Source organism: Eublepharis macularius, chromosome 12 (genome assembly GCF_028583425.1).
Source record: "Eublepharis macularius isolate TG4126 chromosome 12, MPM_Emac_v1.0, whole genome shotgun sequence".
In the NCBI taxonomy this organism is placed as follows: Eukaryota; Metazoa; Chordata; class Lepidosauria; order Squamata; family Eublepharidae; genus Eublepharis; species Eublepharis macularius.
Genome location: NC_072801.1, coordinates 62,408,904 through 62,433,870, shown reverse-complemented (window position 1 = coordinate 62,433,870; position 24,967 = coordinate 62,408,904). Strand labels below are relative to the sequence as shown.

The following is a 24,967-nucleotide window of genomic DNA, read 5'->3' as shown; positions in this document are numbered from 1 at the left end:
GAGCCACTTTGGGGTCTTGACCCACAGTTTCAGGGCCGCTGCAATCCCTCTTTCCTTCTGGATAGGCTGCGATCTTCCCCTTCTAACATGATATTTTTGAGAGCTCTCGGATTGTGCTGCTACAGCTTGTTAAGAACAGGGATGGAGCGGTGGAGTTGGAAGCCCCAGCATCCAAACAATCACATGGGCATGTGGGAACAAAGCGCATATCCCTAGCAGGAGGTCCGGTTCTGAGATATACTCTTGTCCTTCCAAGGTAAATGTACGTTCTGTTGCTGTGGACCTTTTGCAAGCCTTAAACCTGTGTACCTTAAAACCTTTCTGGAAGCTCAGTTTTATCTCATTCTGAATGGCTGTAATTCAGTCCCACACGAAGAATCACATAACACAGACCGATGCATATGAATGCCTTATACATCATTCTTTTGGCAAACCTAGCCTATTATTGTCCTTTGACTGGAAGGAGATCTCCGCAGGGCCAAGCTAGAAGTGACGAATTACACTTGAATGGCAAGTGAACAGACTCACATGTATTCCTCCCTGTTCACTTGCACTCCACTCGACCACTGTGTGTAATTCGTCACTTCTAGCTTGGCCCTATGTCTCCAGCAAACACCCCTCCTGGATTTGCTTTTGCGAATCACTGGAGACGCCTGCGGCCGAAGCTAGAACTGTCCCCATGCCAAACATGTGCTCTACCACTGCTCTGTGGCCCCAGGCGTATTTAGAACCCTGTTGTGGCTCAGAATTCAGTAGACCAAAAAACCAAACATGCATAGGATCAAAAACCCTAATAGCATCTGTAAACATCTCTGATGGAGGACAAAATGGTAATAGTTCCTACCCATTTTTTTAATTATTTATGTTTTACAAACAGCAGTACGGATGCTTTCCCAATTCCTGATCTGAAATCAGAAAGATGGGAAAAGTCATGCTTACATTGTTCCCCAAAGGTATGGTATTGTACTTTCACACAGGGTACCCACAGTGGCCCTAATTTTGTTTATATCCGCTAGGTGAGGGACTAGCAGAATTTGATGGTTGTGGCAAGAAAGCTGAGGAGACCTTCTCTCTCTCTCTCTCTCTCTCTGGAAGAGAGTTATGATATTCTCACCCCATAGCATCCCCCATTACAGCCATGATGAAATGGCTGTCCCTATTGCCCTGACCTGGATGGCTCAGGCTAGCCTGATCATGTCAGATCTCAGAAGCTAAGCAGGGTCAGCCCGTTAGTACTCGATGGAAGACCACCAAGAAACACCAGGGTTGCCTTGCAGAGAGAGGCAATGGGAAACCACCTCTTTTTGTCTCTTGCCTTGGAAACCCTACGAGCAGGGCTTTTTTTCAGCTGGAACGCAGTGGAACAGAGTTCCAGCACCTCTTGAAAATGGTCACATGGCTGGTGGCCCCACCCCCTGATCACCAGACAGGGCGGGTGTTTAGATCGCCCTCTGCGCCGCTCCAAGCAGCGTGGAGGGTAATCTAAACTCCCCTTTGTCTGGAGATCAGGGGGCAGGGCCACCGTCCATGTGACCATTTTTGCCAAGGGTGATTTAAACTTTAAAACACTCCCCCCTCGTTCCAGCTGACCCAAAGTGATGTCATTGTGCAGTCCTGAGTTCCACCACTGAGTTCCATCACCTCTTTTCCCAGAAAAAAAGCCCTGCCTAAGAGGTTACCATAAGTTACCTTTGAGTTGACCGCACTTTCCACCACATGGACTGAACAGTGGATAGAGCCTAGGTGTTGACATCCCAATCTCACTTTCCATCTTTCCCCTGAGTGGAGGGGAACGTGTGAAGCAGAAGGCAAGAAGAGAATGCCTCTGAGCATGAATGCAGTTGCCTTTACTTTCCTGATCAGCCACATTCATTCCCCAGTGGAATAAGACTTCGACCAGAGGGGTATCCTCTCATTTTACATGAACCTTGCTGCTTCTTCCCCAGACCCAGTGCCTGTTCAAGCTGAGACAAGGGATTCCTGTATAAAGGGCTGTCCCTATCCCAGAGGCGGCTGGCTGTCTCTCAGAAAGAAACGTCTCCTGGAATGTATGAAGTGCGTGGATGCGGTTTGGAAATCAGCAGAGGAATGGATACGGCCTTTGACCCCTGCCTCACTGGCAGTGGGGCCTTACCTGTCAGGTTTAGCCTTAAATGGCAAGCCCCGTGGTGGGCCTGACTCTTGCTTAAGTCATGGTGCAGAGGAGGAAGCTCTTTCCCCTAGGAAATGCCTTCAAGGGTAGGTGAAGGTTTGAGGCAGGAAAAGGGAGGGGCTGCTCAGGCCACTGAGGCAGGGAGTGCGGCTGTGTGGGAATGGCCATCTGCCCTCACCCCTTAGCCCCAAGGGAGCCACACTAGCTTGCACTACACACGAATGCCCATGAAGCTGTCCTATACTGGATCAGATCACCGGTCCATCAAGGTCAGTGTTATCTACTCAGACTGACCCACTGTCCGGTGGAGGCCTTTCATGTCACCTATTACCAGGGCTTTTTTTCAGCGGGAATGCGGTGGAATGGAGTTCCGGAAACTCTTGAAAATGGTCACATGGCTGGTGGCCCCGCCCCCTGATCTCCAGACAGAGGGGAGCTTAGATTGCCCTCGCGGAGGGCAATCTAAACTCTCCTCTGTCTGGAGATCAGGGGGCGGGGCCACCAGCCATGTGACCGTTTTCTCTCAGGGCAACCCACTGAGTTCCACCACCTCTTTCCCCAGAAAAAAAGCCATGCCTATTACCCAGTCCTTTTGTGTGGAGATGCCGGGGATTGAGTTTGGGACCTTCTGCATTCTTCCACTAGGTCACAGCCCTTCCCCAAAGAAAGGCCCATGTGAGGATGGAACCTGCGACCTTGCAGCACCACAGCTGCTAACCAGCTGAACTCACTGGCCAGCTGAAACCAGCTCTTCCCCTGGTTTGCAACTTGGGAGGGGTAGGACAGACTTCCAGTGTAGATCACAGCGGAAAACTGCCCCTTGCCTCCTCATTGGGGTCAACAGGGCAGAATCTTAACAGTGTTTTGTTTTGTTTTTTGCATTGTCTTGATTCTCAGGTACAAAATTCACCATTTTATCAAAAGCTCAGGCGTGAACAGGTTGAGTAAACCCCCCCCCCACCTCACTGACTGGAAAAAAAACACCTGAGAGTATTTCAGAAAGGGAAACCATGAATTATACAGAAGCGCACCCTTCGTAATGGGCACAATAGGCGTGCGCTTTTTACTTTGGTATCAATGGAAACACAGCACAAACATTTCGCAAGAAGCAGCCCTTTATGAATGCCCCCCCCCCCAACGTGCACTTCTTTCTGCCTAATGCAGGGCTCTGATTTCCTCCTTCGGACTGAACAGTTCATATTCTAATGAGCCTCACCCTGAAGAATGCCGCAGTGGGGTCTGTTTACTTCTTCATGCACGCAATGTCACCACCTGGTTGAGATTGGATTTACCTGGTGATACTTTTTTTAAAAAAAATATATCAACCTGAGCACCAGGCAAACAGGTATGATAATAAATGCACACTCACCTGTACAGAGTGTGATCCACAGGCAGGCTGTTGGTTGCATTGTGGCCTGCCAGATGCTCTCAGATATGCAAGACAAGAATTGTACCCAGCTACCATCCATGGCTGTGGGCTGCATTCATTTTGGTGGCCATAGGTTGTAAGGGTGCATTAATGTGTGCAAATGAGCAATGCTGCATCCTCCTTTCCCATATTCCTGGGTGCAATGGTGCCTCTAGATCTATAGAGCACTTCGATGGTTCCTTCCTCTGCCTCATCTCTTCCCCTTATTTTGCCCCAGTTTCGCTTTCCATTCAGTTTCTCTTTCCGTCTATTCTATGTTCTAAAATTTCTGGACATTTGGCCATCTGTCTGACCTGTCTCTCTAGAGGCACATAACAAATAAAAGATTAATGTCACTGAAACAGCTTTGATTGGAGTAGGGCTACGCAGGCTTTGGGGTATCACTGAAGTCTTCTTAAGATAGAAGAGTTCTGTGAAGTTCAGCCCAAAGGCAGAATACAAGCAAGTACTGGAAGTAAATATAATAATGACATTATGGTACCTTTGTGTTTAAAATATTTCATGCAGTTCAGTTGAACCCATTTTATACAGTTTATAGCAATGCTGAAGTAGTAACAGAAAAAGATAATAAAATTAGTGGAAGATTGTTTTTTCTTGGGGGGCGGGGAAGGCGAAAAGCAATGTGGGTTGTTAAAATTAGGTTGGGGGCAAGGTGATGTTGGAAAGCGCCATAAAGGATCTTCAAATGATGGGAGGAAAATATTAATTCTTATCTTGCCTATGGGTAAATATTTTTATGTCACATTAATTTTGAGGGCAGAGTTTTAAGCCTGTCCTTAGCTGTCCCACTAAAACCAATGGGGAAAGGTTGTCATGGGGAAAGGTTAATTGTGGATGAATATTCAGAACACAAAGGAACTTCCAAGTAAATGTAATTTAGCGCTGGACTGAAAATTGCATAACTTTGGCTGAATTACAACTTTTCTGTTAAATCTCTAGAAGTCTGGACCATCCTGAGAGCCGATTGGCAGTAAACCGAGGACGAAGTGCTGTGTCTTACAATGCATAACTTACCAGGGAAACTGACTGCCACTAGATGGATCCAAAAATCATGAAGAGATAGGCCTGCCAACTCGAGATAAAGCCTCCATGTTCAGAAGCAGTCTGCCTCTCACAGCCCATAGTATGAATCCACAGGGAATGTTGCCATAATCTTATTCTGGGAACCTTATTCAGGAAAGCCGATGGAGTCAGAGTGCTGAAAGGGATAGACTTTTGTGGTTTGATGCGGAATGGCCGTAGTTATGCTTTAATATAAACATGTCTCTGGGTTCAAATAGTTCCTCCATCACTCTGTACCAAGTCATGGTATCAGGGCTGGGAAAGAGCTGTTTCTCCCATGGGGTTGATATAACTCGAGAGAGGCTGAATAAAACAGGAGTCCAACAGCACCTTAAAGACAAACAAAATGTATAAAGGTGCTGGTCTGACTTCGTCAGTGGCGACTCCGTATTGGTATATCGTCCCAAAACCATGAGTATGAGTAAGGGGCTCCCAGATTTTATTTTGTTTTGGCTTCAGTTTTTTCCCTTGATCAACACCTTCCTGGCTCTCTCCGTTCCATTTCAAAACTCTACACCTTATACTTTCCCCATCTTAAATGCAGATCTCTCTTTGGCCAGGTTCATGAGTGATGGAGGACTGTGGATTTTGTGGATGGAGAGCCCCCCCCCAGTCAGAGACTGTGCAGGACCTGTGGAGTTTTGGAGGGAGGGGGAATTGGAGCATGACCTCATCACACACCCCGCTCCCAGCCCCCCCTCAGTCACACACACACACACACACACACAGCTTAAAATCCATCTTAAAGGGACAGAGCACAGCATTGCAGAGAATGTGTGTCATCCTGGGCCGCCCACTTCAAAAACGCAAGGTTAAGGAAAGAGTTTTTCTGTGGCCTGTGATTTTTTTTCTTTCTTTCTTTCTGTTTTTTTTTTTTTGAATGGAAAAGTGTGTGAGTCAAGATGTGTCACCGTTTGAAAAAACACACACGCGCCTAGACAAGAGCCCGGGTGTATATAAAGACCAATTTGTAGTGATTTAAAACACACACACGCACATATACAAATACTGAACAGTTAAAATCTGCTCTGGGTGATTTTTTAAAAATTAATTTGGGTGCCCCCTCTTTTTTAAAAAAAAAACTGGACAAGGGGCAAACGGAGAGATTATAGATTTTTTTCTTAACAAAATCAGGATTTTTTTTTGGTGACTGTCGACTTTTGAATTTGTTATTTATTTATTTATTTAACAGCCTATTTATCTATTTATTTATTTATCCTGGAGGCTATTGTCCTCTTTTTTGAGTGTGCACGTGTGTGTGAACTTATCTACCTCAAAGGATCGAACCTCTTGCAAAGAAAGCAGGCAGCAGGTGTGAAAGAAGTTTGCAACCCAAAGAATTTTTTTTAACAAAAGGGAAAAAAACCAGCCCCCAAAACATGCAACTTCCAAATTAAACCCTACAAGAATCACACCAAACTAAAACCAACAGAGGACTGTTTTTTTTCTTTGACATCAGAGAAGAGGGAATTTAAACTCAGGGAAAAGAAACCCTCAGATCTTCCCAAAACATGAAAAGTAAGTTTTACTCTTCTTTTAACTTTTTATTTTGTTTTGGCAAAATAAAAACTCCAACTTTTTTTGCTGTTGTTTAAATCAATGTCCTGCTGACTTGTTGAAAACCTCTGACTTGACAGCTCAATCTGTCTTGAAATATACAAATTGACAGATAATGTATGTACCGTATGTGCTTTGTGCCCTTTGCATGATTTATAGTCTCCTATATCAAGTTTATTGCTTTTTGTGAAGCGGTCGATTTTTGGCTTGGATACGCAGACGGGTTTGCCTTATATAACACTGCTTATAGATGGAACTTTGGATGTAGGATGTATCAATGTCTCTTTCTGGTACTGGGGCTGAAGTTTGGAGGGACAGGCATGTGATTATGAGTCTCAGGCAGTTTTAATACGTCTCTTGCCTGCTAGAGGTATACACACACTCGCAAGTGGTGTACCCATGCCTCCAGCTGTGTTCCTTCTCTGCTAGGAAGCACATCTGCCTTTCTGCACACCTCAGTTAAGAGTTTATTGCTGCCGCCTCACCTTGGGTGAGCAGTTAAACTCTTTTACATCCCATTGATTTCAGAGGAAAGAGATTTAAGCTTTTCTCTGCTGAAGTACATGGGTTAATTTTGATGGAATGGTGTCAGTTTGTCTTTTTTCCTTATCCGCTTCTCTGTTGAGTAACTCTCTTGGCTTCTTGAGCAGGGGGATGGGGGGAAGGCTTGGAATTTAGACTGTTCACGCTTTGCTCAGAGTGTCCATGTAGAGCTTTGGTGTCTCTCATGCACGGATTACTCCCTGCATATTTGGTCTTTCTTCCTTTCTTTCCCTGTCCTCCCCAAATGTATCTAAGTGGGGGGGGGAGATATAGTGTGTGTTTCCTGTCATTAAAGGACTTCACCATCCCAGTCAGTCCAAGGTAAGTGAGGATAGAATTGCAGTGTTAACCTGGCAATAATTAAGCTCCATTGCTATCAGTTAGATTTATTTCCAAGGGAAGAGCTTTCAGAGCAAGGGGCAGGTCCAAGAGGACACAGGAGAAGGGGGAGACCAAAAGGCAAGTCAGAAGTGAATGTTGGAATATGCGTTTAGAGGCAAATTTTATAGATTTCTGTAAAATTGTGGTGTAAGATGAAATGAGCACAGCCCCTTGCTGTCTTATTGACTCACATTCTGTAGTTCCCCCTTCCCAGGAACCTCTTTTGCTGCCATATGAAAGGCAGAGGACTGTAGTGGGTAGAGCAGGAGCGGCAGCTCAAGCTGAAATTCAGCCATAATGTTTGGGCCAATCATTATCTTTCAGTCGCAGCTATCTCACATATTTCTTGTGAGGACAGAATGGGAATTGCCACATGTATGTGCTTTTTATGTATTCAGTACATTTTTATCCTGCCCTTCCTCCTCCAAGGACCTTGGGGTGGTATACAATATTCTTCCCTCCTCACAACAACAACCCTGTGAGGCAGGTTAGGCTGAGAGAAAGAGTGACAGGCCTGAGGTCATCGAACAAATGTCCATGGCAGTCAGAGTAGAGATATGAACCTGTGTGTTCTAGATCTTTGTTCAACATACCTAACCACTAGATCACACTGGGCTCCTTTTTGGAAAGACAATATCAGTGCCAAATGTAACGAATTAAATCCTTGTCATTACATTTTCTGACAATCCCTCTCCCACCCAAGGCAAATTTGCTCCTTTTATACAGGTCTCTCTCTCTCTCTCTCCTTCCTCTCTTATTATAGCCCACCTCTTACAGCAGGTTACACATGCTTTCCTGTGTGTTTCTTGTTCACAATACTCGGCTGCCATCAATGTGCCCTTCATACAAAATAGACACCTGTTGTTTTCTTTAAGTGCTGAATACCATGATAGCTCAGCCTGATATATGAACATCATGTCTGTGATGCACAGGAGCCAGTACGGCATAGTAGTTAGTGTGGATTAGAGTGTCAAACCAGGCTCTGGAAGACCCAGGTTCAAATCCCCACTCTCCCATGGAAGCTTGCTGGGTGACCTTGGGCCAGTCACATGCTCTCAATCTAACCTACCTCACAGGGTTGTTGTGAGGATAAAACAGAGAAGAATGATGTAAGCCCCTTTGAGCTCCCATTGTGGAGAAAGGTGGGAGTATAAATGAAGCAAATAATTAGCCGTAAATATTGGCTAAAAATCAGCTGGGGTTGCCAGCTCCAGTTTGGGAAATGTTTAGAGATTTGGGGATTGGAGCCTGGAGAGGGCAAGGTTTGGGAAGGGGAAAGAATTCAGCAGGGTATAATGCCATAGAGTTCACCCTCCGAAACAGCCATTTTCTCCAGGGGAACTGATCTCTATGGCCTGGAGATAGGGTTGCCAGCCTCCAGGTAGTGGCTGGGGATCTCCTGGAATTACAACTGGTCTCCAGGCCACAGAGATCTGCTCACCTGGAGAAAATGGCTACTTTGGGGGGTGGGCTCTTTGGAATTATGCCATGCCAAAGTTTTTTCCCTCCCCAAACCCCACTTTCTCCAGGTTTCACCCCCCTCCCCCCAGATCTCCAGGAATTTCCCAACTTGGAGTTGGCAACCCTTCCTGGAGATGAGTTGTAATTCTGGGAGATCTCCAACCACCACCTGGAGAATAGCAACCCTACTAGGGCTGATTCACACATGCATGTCAACTACTGAGTGACTGCCATTTGCCCACACACATGAACCATCACAGATGAATAGAACTTTCATTATTATCACCTCCAACACTGGGCATTAGCGAGTGAGAAAACTGTTCACACATTCAGCCAAGAGATCTCAAGGGATGAATTATCATCAAGCAATAAGAAATCACGTAATGTTGCTACATGTGTGAGCCAGTTCCAGCGGCGTTTAAACGGCTGCTCTAGTTCGTGAGAAGAAAGTGGAGACTGGTGTGGACATTTTTGCAGTGATGCGGTTGCTGTCAAAGGTTACGTCAGCATGACCAGAGACCCACACGGCTGCAGGAATGTATCAATCATCTCCCTGCTTGGTCTGCTAACTTCTGTAGCAAGTTCCCATGCAATGCCAGCTCCGGGCAGGTGTGGTGATGGTACGGGTGCTTACCATGGGAGCTGGCCAAGCAGTAACCCCTTATTATAAGCGGCCACATATCTGGCACTGCTCTTTGACTCCTCCAGTACATTTTCTCCACAGTGCCGGCTCTCCTCTCCCCCAGCTGTCCATGGGATGAGCTGCTATTTGGGCAAGTGAGGTAAGCCAATATGGTTATTGCAGATGGCTGGGAAGGGGGAAATGATTCTTTGAATCTTTCCTAAGGCCATCTAGTGAATATATGGCTGAGGTAAGATTTGAACAAGAGACTTCATCGCTCAGACAGCAAATGAAGCAGCCAGGCTTGGAATGTGCTAGAAAGCCCAACTGGATCTCACAACCTCCTTTCTCCATCCAGTTTCCTTGATTGGCAGGAACATCCCTCCTTTGAACCTTTAACACAAACCAAAACACCCATCTTCACCACCTCAGTTTGTTCTTCTGCAGATTGATGTGGCATTTAACAGTGATATACCTCCCAGCACTTTAAAGGGGCAGAGCATAATGGTTAAGAATGTGAAAGGGCTTCTCTCTCGGAGTTTTTCAGATGTCTGGATAGTACCCTCCCTGCAGTCCCTTTCCCCCTTTCTTCCCCCCATCCATGGGGATGAGCGGCTATTTGGGCCAGTCCAAAATGTGTGTTCATTATGTAAGTCCCTTCCTATTCCATAAAATACAACCCTAGTTTCATGAACATTTCCTTTGGTCAGATGTTAAAAATCCCCCTTCCTAAATAACAGTTCACACAAGCAGGCACATCAGTTGATCTCTGTATCTGAATGTGTGATCTAGCTGCACTGGGAAGCACTGTGTTTGGGGAGGCAGTATGAAAATTCTGCTGGTGGTATCACATTGGTGGACTGTGATGTTCCTTCCAACCACGACACATCATGAATGCATGGTTCGCACATGCACAATAAGCACGCACGCATGGATTAGCCAAATGTGGGAATGAAAGTCGGCTGATCAGTGCATGTATTTTCCAAGACTGCTCATTGCTTGATTGCTCAGCCCTTGATGACTTGCAGCTAAATGTGCAACCTGACACCACTGAGGTGCTGGGAAACAAAGTGAACATTCTCTCTGGGGTGTTGGATCCCGGATGGCTCATTGGCACATGGAGGTCATCACTCCGTGCTGTAAGTCTGCAAGCAACGAGCATGTGTGTGAATCAATCCACAGCCCCAATTGTTTACATAAATTCACTTCCAACCAAGTAATGCATTTAGAATCAAGGTGGGACAACTGAAAACTCACCAGCCTTCTAAAGGATGCCCCCTTCCCACCTGCATGCACTCTCTTGCAAGTAATCACAGCTAAAGAAGCTCACAGAAGGCACGGGGGGGGGGGGTTGCATATGGGTTCCCCAGAACTGAATGCTCCCTCTCCTAGTGCGTCCAAGTGGCATATTCTTTGTTTTCAAACCAGAGTGAAGAAAATGGTGAGCGAATGCTCCGGCTGACCTCTTCAATAACAGCCCTGTTCACAAATTACAGTGAATGCACATACAATTCATGCACAGTGTACGCTTGATTTTTCTTTATATGTGTGTTGAGTAATTTTCATCTTACATTCAGAGCAGGTACATGTGATTGAAACTCCATGTCTATCCAGGTGCTCGTCCCCAATTTCATTTGTAATGCAAACATGTGTTGGCTTTTTCATTTCAGCAGACGTACACCCATGCATGCAGGATCTATGTGCATTCACTGAAACACGTGAACAGGGCTTGAGTTTGTTGTAGTGGACTATATGGCTTTGCTAATGTCACAACAAGCTTCTGTTGGGTACTGCACTGGCAGCACAAGTTCCTCTTCTTGTGGGCGCTGTTGTGAAAAGTGAAGCAAGGTCAGTAATGTCGGGTGGATTTGCATAGTACAAGAAAAAGCTGTGGATTGTTGCTGGTAAACTAGGGAATAAGAAGTATGAATGAAGTAGAAACGAGGTGTGCAAAGGATTATGGAATAGCTTCTTCTCAGACTGAGTATCAAATGGAGTGAAACGGGTAACTGCGGGTAATTTCTGTTGAAGAAATTAATGTGGGAGGAAATTATCACCGTTTGAGAAGACAAGTGCAAATAAAGTCCTTGCTTTGAGGAGGAGGAGGAGGAGGAGTTGGGGGCGAGGGAATAGCTTATACATACCGAATCCAGATTTTCTGACCCCAAATGATCTTTGTTCTCTGTTGCTCCACACCAATTGTTTAGGCTGGAATTGCCACAATTCATTCACTTAGTTTTTAGAGAAAATCCAGGTGACGACGTAATCAGCCCACTGCATTCCAGTATTTTCTGTGTGGGTATTCTGTTGTTTGCCCAGACTTGATTTTTGGTGATTTTTAAAAAACACTTACAAAGCAACGGCAGTGTCTCCGTATCTTGTGCAGATCATCAATATCGGGGCTTCTTGGTGTTACTGTCTTTTTAAAATTTCCCCTCCCTCTTCTTTCCAGCTTAATTGATTTCTTCCTCCTCTCCTACAGAGGGTGATTGGGAGGCATTTATGAAAATTATAAATTATCAGCTCTTGTTTGGGGAAGGGGGGGGGTGTTAATTACTGGTTTGCACTTTTAAATCAGCCAAAGCCACTGATGGTTTTTAAAAATATGTTTTATGGATGTTATAAGGAATTGTGATATTGAAGAACAAGCAGCAGTGACTTTGGCTTGCTACAAAGTAAAAAGCAGCACTTAACCCAGCCACCTCCAGGGAAAAAGAAGCTATGATGATTCATGAATTCCAGGAGTACCAGCCAGCCTGGGGAAACAAGGGAAATAATTAATAAAGCTGAAAGCAAAGGAACAAAAGGAAAAGTGTTGGAGGGAGGAGTAGGAGCTTTGCAGAAGAAGACTTCCTGGTAGAGACTTTGCAGGAATTTGCCTATGGGGATGGAATTTTGTGGACAATATAGGGCAATATTAAGTGCTGTATGCAACCTTTCCCACCCCCACCCCTTGTAGCTGAATGTGGAAAAGCACAAAACTATAGTGTCATGGATCCACCCTGAATGACTCACTTAACATTTATCTTACTATAGTTTTAAGTCAGAGTGTCTTGCTCCATTCTTCGTAAATAGGTTAAACTCCCCTCTCATGTCCCGCACCCCCTACCTAGTTCTTTCTAGAACCCTTTTATGGTATATTAAACTTGCCCCAATGGAACCCATTGTTGTTCTATTTAATTTTTCTCTTAAGGTAAATTTTACCTTTTTCCAGCTTACATAGAAATCTTAATCAAGTGGTTGAAGAGTTCTGTGTAACTCAAAAGCTTGCATACTTTGATACGTACCAACCATCCCTCTCCTAAAAAGCAAAAAGCTGAACTGAAACAAATCAACTGATCTAAGCTGCATTTCTTGTTTTCTGGCACCAGCTGTCTGTATCCAGACATGATTATAGATTATTTATAGACAATGTTCAGAGGGTACCAAGCTTTTACAATCCTTATGTCATCTGCCCTCACAACAACCCTGGGAGGTAGGTAAGGCAATGGCTACCTCAGAGTGTTTTTTCAAGGATGAATGAGCTAAAGATGGTGAAGCAATTTACAAATTAAAAGTGCTCTATAAACTTTGAGTAATATTTCGTGATGAAGGGTAAACTTGATTACGGGGTACAAGCCTTTCTTTATAGGGAGACAGTCAGACATCAAATCTGCTGGAGAGAGACCGGCCACAAACGGAGTTACAGCCAAGCAGGATAAAATGAGAAGCGAGATGCTCCTTTTTTTTAATAGCAGGGAAGAAAATTAAGTAATTAAATGGCTCTGCCATGAGGTAGGGTGAAGTAGCTGCCTCAGGCTGCCAGTTTGGGTTATAAAAACTGATTTTTTGGTGTGTAAAGGTGATGGAGAAGGGGTACAACGTAACGAACTAAATTTAATAGTGTACTTTGTCATAGCATCATAGATGGATTTGTAGTCATCATTTGTTTGAGGGAGGATGACAGGTCCCCTGTGTGCGAGGATGCCACTTGAAGGGTCTTCCTCAGGCCCCCTCAACTGCCCTGGGCAGCTTCTGAAATGGAGTACCCAAGGAAGGAGGAGGAGCCTCCTCAGGCCCAGAATGAAAAGGAAGTTTTAAGCTACACATAATGGGAAAGGGTTGATCCGGCAAAAAGTAGAAAGGGTTTCTTCTGGATATCAGTGGAACGTATTTAACAGTAGACAGTTTCAAAACCCAGTCAGTCCCAGGTGGGTTGGCTTTCTCTATGTAAGGTTAAATTAACAACCCAACCACTTTTATTCTAGGATTGAGGGCATCAAACAGCACCCCCTGGTGGCTGCCTCTAAAGCTGTTTCTCTTCCCCCCCCAAGTTTATGTGATGCAGGGTTTTTTTCCTGGCACATGCTGAGGTATCATCCTACTGAGGTTTGCTATCAAAATAAGTGATGCATACTTACTGTGTTCTGCATATACCAGCTTGGCTTGGATTCATTCCCCTCCCCCTCGCCTTTTCAGATCATTTGGAACCAGATTTAGGAAGGAAGCCATCGCAGCACAAAATTTTGCATCCTTCCAACCCACCCCCAAGAAAGAAAAGACAAAATTCTTGGGATCCCAGCCTGCAAGCTTGAGTGGCAAATTCATTCATTGTGCTACACTGAGATTCCAAATTCCTTTAAGGATAGGTAAAGGTAGTCCCCTGTGCAAGCACCAAGTCATTACTGACCCATGGGGGGACGTTGCATCATGACGTTTTCTTGGCAGACTTTTGGTTTGCCATTGCCTTCCTCAGCATCTACACTTTACGCCCAGGAAACTGGGTACTCATTTTACCAACCTCGGAAGGATAGAAGGCTGAGAGCCAAGCTAGAAGTGATGAATGACACAGGTTGGACACTTGTCAGCTTCCCTCAAGTTTTGATGGGAAATGTAGGCATCCTGGTCTTGCAGCTGTAATGGAGAACCAAGCTGCAAGACCAGGATGCCTACATTTCCCATCAAAACTTGAGGGAAGCTGACAAGTGTCCAACCTGTGTAAGGCGTCACTTAGAAGTGACAAATTACACTTGAATGGCAAGTGAACAGACTCACATGTATTCCTCCCTGTTCACTTGCGCTCCACTTGATCACATAGAGACTGAGTGTAGCGCAAGCAAACAGGGAGGAAAACGCGAGTCTGTCCACTTGCCATTCAAGTGTAATTCGTCACTTCTAGCTTGGCTCTCAGTCAACCTTGAGCAGGCTACCTGAACCCAGCTTCCGCCAGGATCGAACTCAGGTCGTGAGCAGAGCTTGGGCTGCAGTACTGCAGCTTACCACTCTGCTCCACAGGGCTCTCCAAGGATATCTTTTAAGGAGAGAAGACATATTTCCCCCTACCTTTGTAGATTTATTTATTACTTTTCTTTTTTGCCTTTCTCCCAACATGGAATTCAAGGCTGCACGCATCGAGTTCCCGCCGTGGTGCTGACCAGACCAGATCGACTTTGCTTCAGCATAGCTGTGGAATTGTGGCTTCCAGCCACACTCCAAAGACTAGGATTGCCAAAAAACACCCTGCCCTTTTAACAGAGGCTTAATGTGTGGAAACGGCCAGCCAAAGCTTTTCAAGACATGGAGGTAAATAAAAATTACCTGATAAATAACATCCCATTAAGCCTCTGATAAATGGATGATGCTTTTCTCCAAGCCATTCAGCAATCTTATCATGGACATACACCAGGGCTGGCGTTACCCTTTTCCTTTCTGACCCCCTATCACATTTTACTTCCTTCCAGTAGTAGAGGCGTGTCTCCAAAATGGCTCTGGGCATATTCATTCTGCAGAGACTTCCAAGAGAGACACTGCAATAGGATGGTGCTGCAGTGCCGTATCCAAGATGGTGCCACTCTAAGAAGCCGACCTGCAATGGATAACAGGCCCAGCAAGTACCCACTCCTGTGCAGGCAGTTTTAAAAATCAAAATGAGAAGAGAGCCAGTATGACGTAATGTGTAGGCTAGATTTGGGGAAACCTGAGTTCTGGTCCATCCTTGAAGCTTACTAGGAGGCCTTGGACCCGTCTCTTTCTCTCAACCTTCCAACCTACCTCACTGCGATTTCCAGGTGTCAGGCTTTGGGCCTGAGACTCGGGTCTCGGGACTCAGTTTCAGGGCTATGTGTGCATTAGGGGTGAAAGTAGCTTACATTTTTTTCTGGCATTAGCTCTCTCAGGAGACCCAAAGCAGAAGACAGGGCCACTTTCTTACTGGTACTCCATACCATTTTGTGTGTGTGTGTGTGTGTGTGTGTATGTGTGCGTGTTGGTCTAGTTTGGGGAGCATCCACATGTGGGAAGGGTGAGGTTGCCACCTGGCCTGGAGAAAAATATCACGGATTTTTAGTACAGGTTTAACATGCAGAAATGGGCATCTAAAACAACCACAGGCGAGTAGTTACATGTGGTTGTTTGGGGGCAGCTGTTTGTCCCTTGGCCAGGTAACTCAAGATGGGTCTGCGGCTGAAGGTCTATTGCTGTGTAGCTGGTTGTCCTGGCACGTGTGAGTGTATTGCTGCCTGTTTCTGTGTGTATTTCTTGGTTTGCCACTTAAGTTTAATGCTTTTGTCTGCTTGTGTTTGGAATGCATGCTTTTGTATGTTTTGCCATATTTGCGTGTTGTATCTTCATGCCTGTAGCCATGTGGGGTTTACTGCATGTGAGTTATGATAGTTCACACGGTTGTGTGTACACAAGTATTTGTATAGGTAGCCTGCAGCGGCTGGTGTAGCCATCCTGACTCGCTGCAACTCCCGCCTTTCCTTGCTCTCGCTTTGAGCCACTTTACGAGACTTCATCCTGCCAAGCCAGGCCCGTAAATCCCAGAGCTGTGAAACCAACCACCCCTGGGGGACTCTGTGGTGCGCCACGCGACGCCGTCTTGTTCTGTCTCCCACAGCTCAATCCGTGTGTCTGTTCTGGAGAGGAAGAATTTGGGGCCAGAACTTCCAGCAAAATCTTACTTTCATCTCTACACCACTTTGATCTATGCATAATATCAATACAAACACAACCTTTCTTTCTTTCTTTCTCTCTCTCTCTCTCTCTCTCTCTTTACATGCACTGTAATCCCTCCATCTCCATACTGCAGAGGGTGTGTGTGTGTGCCAGGGCCTCTGGGGCCTTATCGTTCAAGCACCGCTATTCGTTCTCCCCTCTTCTGCCAATGTCTGCCTGAGGGCCACTTCAGTGTTATCTATTAAACACAAACTTACAAAGTGCACACCTATAAACATAACATTGCATGCACCAAGCACTGTTTTCACCTGAGTATGTAATGGGTTTTACTGCTCCAGGGAGCCATGATGGGCCATGACTCTTGGCCACGTGTACCCAGGGCAAAAAACTCACTTTTGCCACTGTGCTGTGTGAAAAGCAGCTTCATCCGTCCATCAGACCTCATGTACAGACTGTCTAAAAAGGTTTACCACTTGCCCCATATCCGTGCATCATCTAAGATCATGCAGTCTCTCTTTCACCCAACGTATCGATCCATCTGACTCAACAGACCTTATCTGTCCATTCACCCATTCATCCTTTTCTCCAGCCCCTTCCCTGTGTCTCCCTCCCTGCACACCTTTCCCATTGATCCCCAGGCGCAGCTAGGCTATTTAGTCTCCACGGCAGGCACAAGAAGGTATCCCCCGTCTGATTCAGTTCTGTGTCACCTCCCTTGCCCTTTGGCTCCATTTGTCATGCCAGGAGGTGGAGCAGCTCAGGGGTCAATGGTGGTTTTAACGGTGAGGTTGTTTGGGAAAAGGGCTATTTAATAGAGTCCCAGTCTTACTGCTTTACTGGATAGTAGGGGGGAGAATCCAAGCCTTCTCTGCCCACTCTGCTCTGAGTCGGCAGAGAAGTTAAGCTAGGCGGTTGGAAGGGTTTAGACTTTATCAGGGCTTTTTTTCTGGGAAAAGAGGTGGTGGAACTCAATGGGTTGCCCTCAGAGAAAATGGTCACATGGCTGGTGGCCCCACCCCGATCTCCAGACAGAGGGGAGTTGAGATTGCCCTCCGCACCGCTCCAGCAGCACCGAGGGCCATCTAAACTCCCCTCTGTCTGGAGATGGGAGGGGCACCAGCCATGTGACCATTTTCAAGAGGTTCTGGAACTCCGTTCCACCGTGTTCCTGCTGCAAAAAAGCCCTGGACTTTATTATCTGTGGAGCATGTATTCATTTTAACTTCCTTTATCCTGTGTTTCTTAACAATAAAATCAGGGCAGAGTACAGCAATGCAGGAGTTCCAACTACCCTAACTAGCAAAGTAATCACACATCAAGAAAGCCAGTCTGAGCACACGGCATGGCAATCACACAGACAGTGCCTTGCTGAATCACCCCAAGTTTAATCTAGCCCAGTACCTTTTCCAACTGGGGGAGGCATTCTGTGTGTGTGTGTGTGTGTTTTGAACATATTCAATACTTCTGGAACTGGGATTATATGAACAAGCTGCATGATGATAGATACACAGGATTTTGGTGGCGGAAAGTGCTGTCAAGTTATAGCTGACACATGGTGCCCCCTGCTGGAGTATTCAAGGTAAGAAACTAACAGAGGTGGTTTGCCATTGCCTGTCTCTGCATAGCAACACTGGTCTTCTTTGGAGGTCTCCCATCCAATTACTAACCAAGGTCAACCCTGCTTAGCTTCCAAGATCTGATGACATCGGGCTTGCCTGGGCTATCCAGGTCAGGGCACATAGGATTTTATTCCCCTAATAATGTCCAGTGCTTTGTTTTCATTCTGTTTGTGGGATGCAGTTTAATGACTTCTGTTTTGGTTTCTTCTTACTGCCATCATTTCATGATGGCAATGCCGATCAGCACTGAGGCACTTGCTATTTGGGGCTAAGGAAGGAAGTCTTAACTTGAGCAAACATGGACATTTAAAGCTGGCCCATTAGATCATTGGTCCATCCAGCCCATTGCTCTCTCTTGTGGGAGTCCATCGTTCAGTGGCAGAACATCTGCTTTGCAGGCAGAAGGTCCCAGGTTCAATTCCCGACATCTCCATTGAAAAGGGTAAGGTAGAAGATGATGCGAAAGACCTCTACCTGAGACCCTGGGGAGCTGCAGCCAGTCATGAATGAATGGATAAAACCCTGCCCTCAAGTCATAGTTGACTTATAGTTACCCCTGGTGGGGTTTTCATGGCAAGAGACTAACAGAGGTGGTTTGCCATTGTGTGCCTCTGCAACCCTGGTTGCGGCCTCCCATCCATTTACTAACCAAGGCTGACCCGGCTTAGCTTCTGACTGAGAACTGATGAGATTAGGCTCACCTGGGCTATCCAGGTCAGGGCAGTCATAGCAGTCAATACTGGCCTTGATAGACCAAGGGACTGACTCAGTGTAAGGCAGTTTCCTGTGTTCCACATCACCGTCTCTAGTCAACAGGAGTTCTCCAGCATCTCGGATCAAGAAAGGTATTGCCTAGCTCTGCTACCTGCAGTCTTTCAGCGGGAGATGGCAGGGCTTGAAGCTGGGATTTGCTGTATCCAAAGCAAGTTCTCTGCAACCAAGCCATCTAGGAACACAAAAGACAAGTAGGTTGCGGGGTGGGGGTGGGGGTAGACAGCTAAAGAATTCAGGACAGACAACAACAGGGGTTGAAATGTATAAAAAAGGAAAGTGTTTCTACTTGTGTAGAAGCTGCCCTCCTGCTCTTGAAGGGTGAAGGAAAGGCACTCAGTACATGCACAAAAGCATCCCCTCTGTACGACTTCAGATGCGGCATTGCCAGCTCTTTTCTGGCAGGGCTTCTGAGTCTTGAACACCTGCATGAGAAACAAAAAGTTAATAGGTGATTCCTCCCACACACACCCCGATAAATTCCTGTAGTTGGCAATCCAAGCAGCCAGCCTCTTCATAGGGCAGCCAGGTGCAGCAGACTCCCTCCTCCCCAAAAATTATACCTGTAACTGTTGAATAATAGGGGAAGATCTGCCAGGTGCAACCTATATGAAAAGCTATATCTGGAGGGATTCGTGTTGATAGAGGAAAAATAAGGGGAAACAGCTTGTCAATCAACTGTCTTGCTTAATGGGCGATTCAACCAAGTAAAGCTATCAGTGCTCAGCAGAACAAACCCTGTAATGTTGCTCTGACTGACCCCTCATTGCCTGCAAAGCCATTGCGCAGCGTGCATCTTACGCATATGCGTGTTTGCTCAGACCCACTGAGTTGAACCCACGAGGGTCTTTCCACTTTTCTCTCAAAGAAAAGTGTGTGATCGATGCAGAAAACAAGGCAAGAGCCATTTTAAAATCTGCAGTCCAGTGCAGCGGCTCTTAACTTTGAATCCACTCTGGCCTACCAAGTACTCAATGCTATCATCGAATGCCCCACAAACCACAAGTAAAAAAAAAAACAGAACATAAAACCAGCATTCCAGACAAGGCAACTTTATGTATATAGGTATATTTATGATATATGCATACGATACGCAGATCTCAGGCATGCATTCAATGAGGCCCTTGTGCCTGGGGCTGTCTGCCAACTCCTTAATGTTCGTTTGATTTCTGTTTGCCCTGTGCCGCTTTTAACAGGGCCTGTGGGAGAAATCTAGGATTTTATCCTCAGGGCAGGGTGAAAAAGTCCCCTCTGCTGCCCACCCCCCAAAGTTCTGAATCCCCCTCCCCCAATTTCTATATTGCCCTAAGGGGAACTTATGGACCCCCTTAAGAATCACTGGTCTAGCCCATCGTTTGTACTGTATTTTAATTTAATACATGAAAAAAAATTTAAGCATCAAGTAGTGCTACCAGAATGAAGCAATGTCTTTATACGGCTCCAAGTAATAACATCAAGCCAAGATTGCCAACTGACCATAAAAAGCACACCTGTTGTGCTGCTATGCCTTTACGAGCATCTTGATCTGTCGGAACCAGCAGGTGTACCTTTTTTCACAATGTGAAGATAAAGGCGATTGCCTGTTCGAGGCTGCAGGCTGAACTACTGTTCAAGGCACAGTAGCAGGGCCAGTAAAAAAACTGGCCATCCTCTTCCAAATTCCCTTTTTGCAAGGGTCAGCTCTGGCCAAGAGCCAATGAAAAGCCAGTGGTTTTCTATACACATCTAACAAATCGGCCCATTTGGTCACACCAGTGAATAGGTGAACGTTTTTCGATTCTGGGGGTAGAAAGCCCTTCTTTGAAATGCAGACCGATTCCACAGCTCCTGGCAAAGGAAAAATATGTCGTTCGCTCTCTAAGACAACATAGGATGGCTTTTCCATGAAAACACCTTGACTCACCCCCTCCTTCACCCCTCCCTCTTCCAACAGCATCACTATTTCCGAATACCGGACGGCTTCTTTTTTCCTTACCTCACGGCAAAGGCGCCGGGATGACTCTGTCACGGGGCAGGAATTCCCTAACCAACCAACCCCTCCTTTGCTGTTTCTCTGCCAACCAGCTTATGCTTAGTACTCCTGCCAGATGCCTCTCAGGGGCACCTCTTGGCCATTCCTCATTCCCCTCAAATTCCCTCTGCAGCAAACTGAGGACACTTCCTTGCACACAAAAGCCCGAGAAGCACTTTGGGGTTCCCAAACTGCGTAATGCAAACTTGAGACAGGTTAAGGTGCATATTGGATAAACTGTTGCTTACTCTGCTTCACGGACAACATCCACCCCTACAAACAAAAGAGATACTCAGGAGTAGGGCTAGGCAGAGTAAGGCAGCCTGCTACATTTGGCAGATTTGGGGGGGGGGGAGGAAAATGTCAGGTCTTCAGTGCATTATTTTATTTTTACCACCCTCTGCCTCAGAGTCCAGAATGCCTTGGGCCCTCTATGCTCAGAGGAAGCCTTTATGATCATGTATGAAAGCAGAAAAATCCAGGCTCTGATCTGAATAGGTAGCATTCACATCATCTCTCCGCTACTGACGCACTGTGTGATCCTGGGCCATCTCCTGTCTTCCAACCTGCTTCCCTTCACATCTATAAAGGCTCCACTAACTCATTTCCATATCTTTCTGCATGTGAAAATCAAGCTTCCTCATCCCAGAAGAAGAAGAAAGTTCCCAGTGGTCTAATACATCCGGGCCTTGGGAGGGTTGCTTTATTGATCATTGAAAGCTGGTGACCACTCAGCTGTGTATTCACTTATTCTGTGATAGTGTTATCGGCAGTTCAGAGTATATCTCAGGATAGACAGTGTATGGAACAGTAGAGTGCAGGCCATGTGATGCCTTAGTGCCCATGTGCGTACATTTATCTACATATGTGCTAGAGGCAGGATGCCTCCAGCCAAGATCCACAGATTTGACTTCTAGAGACTCCATATAGGAGGCTGAACCTTTGATTACAGACACAACCAGCAAGGCACCCCGAGGGCAAAAAAATAAGGACGGAGACCAGCATAGAGGGGTGGCCCCTAATAAATGAGGGCAATTGGAGTGCATGTTGCTGTTTACCTTCAATTTGGAAGATCAGATCTAACTCTGATCCTTCTCTCTTCACAGACTGGTTGTGCCAAGCGTTAGTGACACTGCTGAGCCTGTGTGAGTGTTTCTGGGCTGCGCCTGGCCCCCGGGGACGGCCTTTGGATCCCCGAGCCGAGTTCGATTCCATCGTCAACCTGGCAAGGAATCTGCTGAGCGATACTAAGAGCCTCTTCAATCACTTTGTAAGTCCGACTGCCTCCACTCGAACCTGCTTGTAGAATTGAGGACGAGGGCTTAGGGTGGTTTGGGGGGACTCTGAGGAGAGCTGGTAGGAAAGTTGGCATTTTGCGTTCTGGCCCAGACAATGACACCCTCAGGAAAAGTGTCAGATTTAGAATATGGATGGTACTAGAACCTCCATTGTCTATATCTGGGATCTTCATTTCTAAAAAGACTCACTGAAAAAGTATCCCTTTTGAAGGTAAAAAAAATCTTTCCTAAAATTACCTAGGCCTTTTTCTTTTCAAATTAAAATGTAGTTCTGTTTCCCCTGATTTCCTGTTCAGTTGGGCTGTAGTGCCTGCCGTTATCTGATTCCCCTCCATTTTTCTTCCTTGCACAGAAAAACCGCTATCCAGCTGAGGGAGAACACAAGCTGGAAACGCTCCCTGTTCTCTCCATGAATGCCGTGGAACTTGCCAACATCCAGGTGAGAGGCCTCTTCTCCCTGCCCTCCATCTCTAACCTTGTAGGCCTCAGGCATCCTCCTTTACATCACACTTTGCCCATCCTATGCAAAATCTCTCATCTTCACCTGACAGGAATACAATGGCCACTTGAGGGAATGCTGACTTCCCATAGCTACCTGATGGTGGTGGCTTCAGATCCCTTACAGGGACCCTAGTTTTCTCTTTAATCAGTAGTTCTGAGTTCTTACCATTTTATTTTAGGCTTAGCCTTAGTACCTCAAGTTTTGGCATCCTTGGGTGACTCCAATTTTTCTTCTGGAATCTCCAGTTCTTCTCTGATGACTGCCATTAAGCCGCCTTGCTTTCTCCTCAGTTGCAGTCACTCCAAAATCTCTCCCAGTTCTCCACTATGCATTCAGTTTTCTGTGTGAGCTGCTGGAGTCCAGAGAGGCATCTCCTCTCAAGGATGAGCAGACTGGCGGGTCTCTATGGTTTCTTTTCCCTCTCAGTTCTTCTCCTCTAACATCTTTTTCTTCCCTTTCTTTCAGGTCTCAGGAGGCCTAGCTCGGCTCAGCTCTGACCTGCAGTGCTACCAACGCCACTTTGAGTGGCTGCGCAAGGCAGCACCACTATTGCGGCCCATGGAGCATGACCTTGGCACGGTGCATGTCCGGCTTGAACGTCTGCTGAAGAGGCTGGAGCACCTGGTAAGGCTTTGAGAGGAAGGTGCATACCCTGAATGGAATGAGGTGTATGCAAGGCTTTTTTTCAGCTGGAACGTGATGGAACGGAGTTCCGGAAGCTCTTGAAAATGATCACATGGCTGGTGGCCCCGCCCCCTGATCTCCAGACAGAGGGGAGTTTAGATTGCTCTCCATGCCGCTCAGCAGCTCAAAGGGCAATCTAAACTCCCCTCTGTCTGGAGATCAGGGGGCGGGGCCACCAGCCATGTGACCATTTTCGCCGAGGGCAACCCACTGAGTTCCACCACCTCTTTTCCCAGAAAAAAAGCCCTGGGTGTATGATCCAGTCAAAAGAGCTGATACTACTGTAGCAGGTTTACTTTGGACTCACAGTTTTCTCCCCACAAAGTCATTCTTACATTCCCTTGTAAGACCGAGCATGGAGTGTAGAGGTTAGACTGGGATCTGGGAGACCCAGGTTCGAATCCCCACTCTCTCATAGAAACTTGGTGGAGGACTTTGAGCCAGTCACTGTCTCTTAGCCAAACCTACCTCACAGGGTTGTTGTTGTGAGGACAAAGTGAAAGAGGAAGAACACGGTTGTAAGCTGCTTTAGGTCCCCACTGGGGAGAAAAGCAGGGTACATATAAATAAATACATATTTTAACACCTTAACTTGTTTCTCTTTCTCCCCAGATGGCAAAGCTCAGCCTTCCAAGGCCCAATGACCCACTGCCAACGCTCCCAGCCCACGGCACTCATTGGTCTGTGGTTCAAGCAGGTCATGCCATTGTCCACTCATTTCACCTGTATTTGGACTGGGCGGCCCGCGTGCTGGTTCTGATCCGGAACAAGCTGTGAACCGCAGAGGAATGGAACCGCCATCTGTATTTTGGAAAGCCTCCCCACGGACCTGGAACACTTCAATGCTGTTCCAGCAACACCAGAGGAGGAAGAATGCAAGGAAGGAAAGCGAGTCCATGAGAGGTGGCACAGCTGTGTTCCTCCTCCAGGGGTGCTGCAGGGTGGGAGGGGCTAGGACTTCGGGCCCAATCATACCCTTCCTACTCTTGGGGGACTTTGTGGAATGAGAGGGGCCTTTCTTAAATCTCAGAATCACCATCTCATCTTCTCATTCTTCCTAAGGGGCACCAGCAAGCATGGGAAAGTAGCTGGGAAGGGGGTCTTTCTGCCCTCTCTTGCTCTCTGTTCATGGATCACTATAATCTGGATTGTGTGGGTTGGTCTATGTCGAATATGGGGGACCTCCTTCTTGGTACAGAGCGGCAGAATAAATCAATGGCTGTTAGGGATTCTACTCTGAGAAGACCAGCAATGGTGGCCAGTCTGTGGAAGATACCCACTCCAGTGCCATTTCCAGCCTATCCCTCATAATACGCACAAATTAGGGCACATTCTCAGTGGGCACGGAGCGTGCCCCCAGCGAATTGAGAGTGGCTCCGGAATATGCCCCAGAATCCTCCATCGTGCCTGGATGGAGGAAGAAAGGATTCCTTGAAGGTTTGGAAAATGTGTCTTCGCTTAACTTGGTGGCAGCAGTGCCCTCTCCAGGCCTGATTTCAGTCATCATCTTTGCCAATTTCTCTCCCTTGCTGTTTGTGGAAAATCCAGAACAAAAACCAAAACTGTGCCCCCAGCCCAGCATAAACCAAATGGTCTTCCTAACCAACTCCTGCTGGGTTGTTGTAGGGAGTGATTAATTACTAGGGAATCCCTGACTAATTGGGCAACATGTTTTAAAACTCTTTATTTTCTTTTAATCAAGAAAGGTTACCAAAACCCACAGCGCATACCTCCCTCTTAATGGCTTGGTCTACACATACAGCAGAAGGAAGAGAGAGGCAATAGAATTATAGACTCTGCCATGTCAGAATGCAGGTGGGAAATACCATTTTAATGGCACTAAATAGGAAAAAAAAACCTGCCCTGAATGTTTTTTAAATTGTTATGAAGGATATACTGAAATTTTCTCAGAGATTTGCTTTTTTACCATTTGTAGTAC

General features: G+C 46.3%; 1 protein-coding gene across 1 annotated transcript; it reads left to right on the top strand.

Moving 5' to 3' along the window:
• Positions 1 to 15,636: 15,636 nt before the first annotated feature.
• IL11 (interleukin 11) lies at positions 15,637 to 23,805 on the top strand. The gene is made up of 5 exons (XM_054994115.1): positions 15,637 to 15,688; positions 21,651 to 21,814; positions 22,195 to 22,281; positions 22,810 to 22,968; positions 23,641 to 23,805. Exons 1-5 carry the CDS (start codon positions 15,637 to 15,639, stop codon positions 23,803 to 23,805), a joined length of 627 nt encoding a protein of 208 aa, XP_054850090.1.
• Positions 23,806 to 24,967: the final 1,162 nt, after the last annotated feature.